Source organism: Sinocyclocheilus anshuiensis, unplaced genomic scaffold (assembly GCF_001515605.1).
Source record: "Sinocyclocheilus anshuiensis isolate Anshui unplaced genomic scaffold, SAMN03320099.WGS_v1.1 scaffold126, whole genome shotgun sequence".
In the NCBI taxonomy this organism is placed as follows: Eukaryota; Metazoa; Chordata; class Actinopteri; order Cypriniformes; family Cyprinidae; genus Sinocyclocheilus; species Sinocyclocheilus anshuiensis.
The window spans coordinates 629,264-637,923 of NW_015546026.1; the positions used below are offsets into that span (position 1 = coordinate 629,264).

At 39.2% G+C, this 8,660-nt stretch overlaps 1 protein-coding gene across 1 annotated transcript in view; it reads left to right on the plus strand.

Moving 5' to 3' along the window:
* Nucleotides 1-896: 896 nt before the first annotated feature.
* Nucleotides 897-8,660, plus strand: part of ank2b (ankyrin 2b, neuronal) — a 128,961-nt gene continuing 121,197 nt past the window's right edge. Inside the window, exon 1 of the mRNA XM_016499760.1 lies at nucleotides 897-1,077. Coding sequence (XP_016355246.1) covers nucleotides 991-1,077 — 87 coding nt within the window. The 5' untranslated portion in view covers nucleotides 897-990. The remainder of the gene's footprint in view (nucleotides 1,078-8,660) is intronic.

An 8,660-nucleotide genomic window follows, 5' to 3' on the forward strand; every position in this document is an offset into this window, starting at 1 on the left:
ATTCAAATTGTTATGTTTTGTCAACTAACAAGACTGCCTAACTTTATGTCTGTTTTGATTTGACTTTAGAATTGTAGTATAATAACCTCCTCACCACTACTGTTGTTAAAGCAGCAGCTGTGATTTGTAATGATGTTCTGTCAGCTGTGTTGCAGTGGGACATGACCAGGGGCAATCATTAACATAAGAGGCATCTCTTCTATGTAAAGATCACACAGAGCTCTTTTAACTGGGTGGGAAAAATATGGCAGCCAGTTTGCTAAGGTTACACGGTTCTTATTTTGACAAAAGAAGAAAAATGTAGATATCTATCTAGACATCTTGCCTTCACAGTTTCACTGTTTGTTATTGTGGGTATGCTTTTGTTTAATGTATCTACACATTTGTACTTTTTTGTAGTTCTTCTTATTCTAAATAGTAATTTTTATTTAGTAACTATAATATTCACCTTACTGTAATGAAATACGTATTCACTTTTAGTTAAAGGTAATATAATGTTTCATTTAAACGCAGCACATCAAAGACTGGTATACTGTTATACATAAATAGTTTAACATTAAAAATTGACATTCACCCTTTACCTTTTTCATGCCTGTTATTCCATTTGTAGCCATGAAGATATAAAAAATAGGCACACACACACACACACACACACACACACACACATGGGTGGCAACTGGGACTGGCTGTGCTTCCCAATAAACACTGGTGGGAGTTGTTACCATGGTGACACCATTGTGCTTCCCTCCTCCCTCCAAACCCATCACTCTCCTTATTTTAGCGGCCAGCTTCTGTTGCTCTCTCTCTCTCTCTCTCGGCCACTCCCCCTTTCCAGTCCCTCGCTCTTTATTTGTTACACCATCACTGTGAACTAGGAGACTATAGAGAGTAGAGGGGATCTCCTTTGGATGGTTGAACCAAGGACTTATTGAGCACTTAACTTTTAAGAAAAGACAACAAGAGGGATACGCTGACTCCTTTCAGAGGGTAATGAATGAAGACACTCAGTCCCATCTCAGGATGGAGGCTACAGACAAACTCAATGGGCTTGGAGGGAGGAGGAGGCGGCCAAAGAAGGTAAACATGGGCTTCACTTTAAAGACCCGCTCTGTCTTGATGTAGTATTAGAGGATCTAAGTGTTTGTGAAAGTTCTTGATGCCGTTCATTCTTAAATACAGTTTATTTGATATGTGTATATCATAAGTACAGTTTGAAATTGATTGAGTTGTAGTTGTTGGTGATTTACTCTGGTGATAAACTCTGCTCAGATACCTGAGCAAGTATTTTTGTAAATGTGAAAAACAAATTAGTTTTCTTTGTAACTGCAGCTTAAATGACAATGTGCAACACTGATATCATTCTCAAGAGGTTGGCTGATGGTCAGGTGGCAAGTCTTGTGCATGCTTATGTTTTTGTTTTGTTTTTTTTGCCTTGGGTTGGATCCTTGATTTTGCAAGGCATGCTGATGGTTTTGTTTTTATGAGAAATCTGTTTTGAGGTGAAAATGGGCGTGTGTTCAGGAGAAGTGCTTCGCAGGTTTCTTCTCAGTTTTATTGTTATTTCAGGAAATCTCTCTCTCACTCCACACCATGGAAAGTCTATACAAGACTTATATTTCTATTCATCTGCTGATTACAGTGTTTTGACTGGCAGGTGTCCACCATTTCCATTTTTTTTCTTTTTTTTCCTCCATTGCTATTTTCCTTTGAATCAGGTTCACATTTAGTCACACTTAAAAAAAAAAAAGATTTCCAAATGATACAGTATAGATGTTGTATTAGCCTACTACTCACAATGATTATATACTATAACATACAGCACATATTTAGGGTGTTTAATATTGTAGAATTAAGACTGTTGTGAGTGAAATAATGCCTAAATCATTAAGCACTGTGAAAACACTCTTGCTGTGAAACACCTTTGTTCCATGTGTCTGACGTTGAGTGTGGGGCGGGTCCGCTGCCCTTTGTGTGTATGCTTGAGTACGCTCTACACATATCTGTCCAATATAAGAAACAACATCATGGTTTACCACAAGATTTTTATGGAACCCTTTGTGGATGTGTGTGTATGCGTGTTTATGTTTGTCTCCACAAGGATAGTACAACCTACCTTGTGGGCGCTAACTGATAGTCCTAAATAAACATACTATATAATGGCTAGTCAATGAAATGTCTTCACCATGACAGATAAAAATGTATGCGTTTCAAAACAAGAGAATACTACTGTTGTTGCCACTTGAGTGCTTAAAATCTCAGCCATTCTTGGCATTGAAGCGATTATGAGAAAACGCTGTTCACTCTAAACACTATTTTTAACCTCCATCAAAAGTTCTAATAAAAACAAGCAAAGCAACTAGAGATTTGTAAAAGGAGAAGAGGAACCGTGATTTTCATTATTTGCTGCTGCACACATAACTTCATAATATTATGTAACACCTCATATGATGAGAGAAAGCTTATAAGATATAGGCACATATAATGAATTAAGGCAATGGTTCACAACTAGTTTTTCTTCAGAACCCATATTTTAAATTAGACATCAAATATTGATCCAAAACAGTAGCAACATTCAAAAGTAAACTTAGCCACAAAAATAAAATAACACTACAATTAAACATTGAAATGTAATAATCCATAAACTACATATGCACAAATATATAAAATATGGGTGTGGTTGATTATGGTATTAACAATTTTGATTTAAAAGCATCCATAATTTGGTTTCAAATTCTCAGCTGCCAATTATTTATTGCACAAACCTTTCAGTGCTGCTTGAAGTTTAACATCAACAACAAAATCTAAGTGTAAAAATTTTAAATTTAATCTTTAGAAAAATTGTATCTCATCTAATAATATAAACTGACTAAAAAGAAATATAAATAATGGGTGACAATGTAAGGGCACTCTGATATAGCTTAAGTATATTCACAGGAATTTATCATCACTTTTGTAAATTAGTTTTGTAATATGCTGGAACACTGTCTTTGAGCTGAATTAGCAGCAATTCAGCAATGTGGTTTAGCTTTCTTGGTGAAACTCAGGAAGGCAATGAGGAGGAATCTTGCAGGAATGCAAGATCAATGATGTTTGCATTATTGATATGTCTCCCCTTCTAACCCAACCCCACTTGGGCGGTGGTGGATGGGGTGGCGAAGGAGGATACAGGGTGATTGATGTTTAATCCAAGTAGGGATTTGTTGAGCAGGCATCCGTTTCTCTGCTGACTGTACTAACGAGTAAGCCAGACTGATTTTCTGTGGCGCATTTGGGGGTAAATCTTCTGTGAAATATTAAGATGTGTTAAGCAGAAATGCCCCCCCACCCCCCACCCCCCCAAAAAAGAAAGAAATTTACTCGCAAGGGGTTTGTGAATTCTGTGTGGGCCAGTGAAATACTTATTATTCGACTCAAACCAGATGAGGGTGGGGCTTAAACCTTAAGCCATTTTTAATGTAATGTTTTCTTCATCATTTACATACAGCAAATATGCCATGTATAATTCATAAAGCTGTTATTACAAATGATCTATAAATATCTATCTAATATATAATAATATCTAATATATAAATATTACACAAAACTGTAAATAAAGGGAAAAATAGTTCATAGTACAAACATCATTTGTGTATAGGATGGGTGGGTCATGTCCCCACCACAAGTCAACTTTGTCCTCACCACGTTTTGAAACCATTGCAAAATAGCTTATGGAACCCATGTACAACACACAGATAAAGCATCTCTGATCATTAAATAATTGTAATTTAATTTATACATGAAACATGAAATACATTTGTGCCAGAATTGTTCTGTGAACTGTACAATTGCAGATGCACTCATGCACTAAGAACTGACGCTGATGTTCTAATACCTTAAACAAACAGCATTCTACCTATCTACGCTTCTAGCTACCTTTTCAGCACAGCTGTTATTTAATAATAATTTATTTAATAATGCTGCACTCATTTTCAGTTGTGTAGTTTACAGATAGTTTATCACTTTACACACTCACTATAGTTTCCTTTTAGGTGTTTATCTAAAATATCATGCAATTACTTGGCTTACCTGTTATCTGTTATCATTTTTTTTTTTATAATTCATCATCCATTTTTAGGTGATTACCCATTCCCTTCTGAACAATGCGCGGACACATCCTTACTCTCTAGATATTGGCCTTTGAAAAAAATATATCGGCTGAGTTATAAGGATTCAGTAAAATTTCAGTGTATACTTTCTAATAATTAATATTCATAAACTTACAATTTTAGTTCACATCACAATTCTCTTTCATAGGATCTCAATGCTGCATAATGACACAATGTGAATGTGTTAGTGGTCACAAGGTCTGAAGCCATATAGAATTCCACCAATTAATTGGCTGATGGTACTAAATTACGGCCCATAAGAAGCTGTGTCACATGGCCCTTATTAGTGCCTGGTTGGTGCCATCACTTCCTATTTTTTTTTCTTCAGTGTGCAATAGTTTTAGCACATTTTGTCTAGTGACTCAGTGGCGTATAGGTCATGAGTCTCTCTTGTTTAGGGGTATGCCATTTGGAGTCTGAGAAGCATGCCGGAAACCAAGCCTTACCTCCCTTTTACCCGTATCTCCACTGCAAGGTTTAGCATGGCTATGTGGCCATGGTATCGACTGAGGAGTACCTCACCTTGGAAGTCCAAGCCTTCCCTTCCCTCCAAGCACTTTAGCACGTCTGGCCACAAAGCACATTGCATGCTTAATGGGATACAGCATGGTAGGGATGGTTTCTGTGGAGCAGCATTTGTGGCTTACTCTCACATCAGGGACTGAGGCAAAGCCTTTCACTTGGATGAACCTGTGTATCAGTCTGGAATTTTTAATAAGCAGTGCTGTCCATGGAGAAATTTTGCTATGTTAAAGAAAACCCATGAGTGTGTTCCAACTAATTCTTCATCACCAAGAGAGAAGCCTACTGCATAATTTGCATTTCTCCCTCTCAGTGTCCCGCTGGAGATTGCTGGAGGGTGGATTTGAGGTTCCTCAAACCACCTTTGTAAGGACTTCAGTTTAGCTTCTCGCCACAGTTTGCGTTGGAGAGCAGACCCACAAAGATGTAAAAAGTGGCCTCTGCCCCCATGTTCAGGCATCCTGGTGCACACATCAGTGTTCAATAGACACACTCTGTCACAAACACTTCATACCATCCCCCCCATTGCACAAGCTGGGACTGTAGTAGAAAATCAGTGTGCCCCTCCCCATCACACCATCTTCCATTCTCGTGCAAAACACCAGGAAATAAATATTAATCAAGATTGAGTTTCACATATTAGTTTCTCATTCTTCTGTTTGATAAGTGCAAGGATGCGGCACTAGCTTGGCTAAGACTTGAGGGCATTTGAAACATAAATTAGGCCTACCTCTAAGATTGACTGGTGCTGGCCCACTCATAGAGTTTGTCAGTGCAGCATTTGGATATCATCCATAGCATTTTCTCACCACCAGGACTTTTCACAGGGTGTTGGGGCATATGGTTGCAACTTTAGCTGATCTTCCTCTTGAAATGCTGCTATGGACTATGGAGGAAATTTTAGCCGGGTCTGAGTTTGCCTCTTTGTGGCCTCACAGCCCAAAGTCAAGGTGGAATGGGCCTGTTATCAGGCTGCCCTTTACTGCCCTGGAAGAGACCTCAATCTTTGATCTTGGGAATTCTGATGGGGCAGGTGTTTATTCACAAAGTCATAGTGATGCTTCCACCTTAGGTCGGTACTGTGTGCAATAGGCATCTGTTTCATGCCCAGTGGAACAGTCTGGAGATTGAGGCCGTGTATTTGGCGCACAGATTTTCGCTTCCAGATGTTCAAGTCCAACATGTTCTGATTTAAAGGGGTCATCGGATGCCCATTTTCCACAAGTTGATATGATTCTTTAGGGTCTTAATGAAAAGTCTATAATATACTTTGGTTAAAATTTCTCAATGGTAGTGTAAAACAACACCCTTTTTACCTTGTCAAAATCAGCTCCACAGAAATCAACCCATTTATTGTATGTTGCTTTAAATGCTAATGAACTCTGCTCACCCCGCCCCTCTTTTCCGTGGGGTGACGAGCCGTGCTCTGAGAGACTGTTTACTTTAGCCACATTTAGCCACGAAACTTGCTAACAAGCACGTTAATAGGAAAGGCGACTGCAAAGATTCATAAAAAAACCCTTAAACTCACTTCTGCTGTAAGTGAAGCTGGATCATGAATGATTCGCGCGAACATAAGCGCATTTAGGTAGATCGGGAGGTGCATTCCCTTCAAAAACAAACATACTCCACTGCGTCTTCAGCAGCTCAGATGTCGGGAGTAAATGATGACTGCTATGTCATTATTACATCCAACAACAAAACACCTCAATTGCTATGGAGACATTCTTGTCTACGTCCCTGCTCCAGCGTCAAAACAATGGCGGTCGGCCCATAGACTGTAAAAAAAAACATGGACGTAGTGTCCGTGACGTCACCCGTAGGTTTCTGAAGAGCATTTTTGAAGCCTAAAGTGGGCAAAGCGGGCCGTCGCCATCTTGGAAGCGTGTCAGCGTGCATCACTTCTGGATAATCGAAAATGGGCAAAGACGTGGGACGTGGGTGGAGCTGGTTGCTGAAACCACACCCACCTAGCTCGATGGTGGTGACAGCAGCGGCAATCCACCTGTCACTCAAGTGGCCACACCCTTAATTATGCAGAACTTTAAGGCTTAATATAATTTAAACGGACGAGTTATAAAAAAATTCACCCCCCTCACGGTTGTCATGAATGGCATAAATAGCTATATAGACCAAAACCACTTTTTGTACCGGGCTTTAAACACATTTTTTTCTGCTGTAAATTGGGCATTTTAACATGGGGGGGTGTCTATGGGATTGACTCCCTTTTGGAGCCAGTCTCTAGCGGCCAGTCAATGAGTTGCAGTTTAAGTCACTTCCGTGTTGGTTTCAAGAGAGAGACCGGAAGGTTGCCGCTTGGGTCGGACTCACTCAGGGCAGGTCTAATGTAAGACAGCCATGTCAATCAACTATTGTGGGAGCGGCCTTCGTCCGTGTGCCGTCACACAGACAAGAAACTGAGAATGGCCTGATTTGAAAAAGGGTATATTATTTTTAGGGATTAAATAAAAAACACTGGGTGGATTTTTATCATTATAGGGTAGATGTGTACACACACTGCCAACACACATTTATGTTCAAACAACATGTAAAAGTGAATTTAGCATCCGATGACCCCTTTAAGCCCAGAGTATACTTAGTTTTTGTACACCTATCCTAGCGTATGCATACAGTCGAATGAGTAGCCTTTCAAAGTATACTCCATTTGATAGTGTGCATGAAGTTGGTCAACACATCGTCTCAGTTACCTGGACAATTACTGTCTTTGTCTTTATGTAGCACTTTCTCTATATTCTCTATATGATCTGAGGTTATTTGTCATCATTGGTAATATCCTCAGGGAGTGATTGGAACTTTAGTATATTTAGTATAGCGGAGTCACATGCTTTCAGAGATGATGAGGATGCTGCTGAGGAAGGTGTTCTCATATTCTGATGAATGCTGCACAAAGCCCATATAGCTCAGGTTTGACACATGAGAAGTGCAAACAAAGCCCATTCCCTTGTGAGCATTACCTCATTCTTCCATAAGCATCCTGACAAAAAACTACACTGAAATGTAATTAGTGGTGGTTTGTAGTGAGTATCGCTATTAATGTTGACCATTGTTGGAATTAGAGGGTTTTGAAAACCCTTGAGCCTACATAATAAATACAACACGTCACTCATGTCGTATGTGTGTGCTACAGTACGAACATGAGTGATACAATTATCAATTATCAAATTGTGCAGATTGTTAAGGAGAGTCTGGCTATTGCTTTCCAAAGCATCTGAATTTATGATTTTCGTGAGTGGAAAAAAATGCCCTAAACTTAGGAAGCGAGCCTTTGTGCAAACTCGAAAAACAAACTAACCACATTAAATCTACCTAAGACACTCTAGCATCCTGGCAGCAAATTTTGCATAGGCAAGCACCACTAATATTTTCTCGAAGGCACATTTAAATGCACATGTATTCCACCATAAATCAGAGTTGTTTAAAGTGGGAGGATTGCATTGCAAAACTAGAGAATCGCTGCTCCATCAAATGCAGAAATGTTTTGTTTCTTTTCTATAATATAAGACCTTCATTTTAGCTGGACACATCTTTTAAAAACAAATGACACTGGACAGTCAGCAGACCAGTAATTTTGTATCATTAAAGGGGTCATATGATGCTGCTAAAAATAACATTATTTTGTGTATTTGGTGTAATGAAATGTGTTTATGCGGTTTAAGGTTCAAAAGACACATTATTTTCCACATACTGTACATTATTGTTTCTCCTCTATGCCCCGCCTTTCTGAAACGCGTAGATTTTTACAAAGCTCATCGTTCTAAAAAAGCGAGGTGTGCTGTGATTGGCCAGCTACCCAGTGCGTTGTGATAGGCCGAATACCTCAAGCGTGTGACGGAAATGTTACGCCCCTTACCATATTGTGATGATGCCCTGTCAGGCCGGAGCGATGATTCAAAAACATGAAAACCCATTATAAACGAGGCATTCGTTGCATCCAGTGGGGACATAATTATGGATTATAATGACTTATACTGT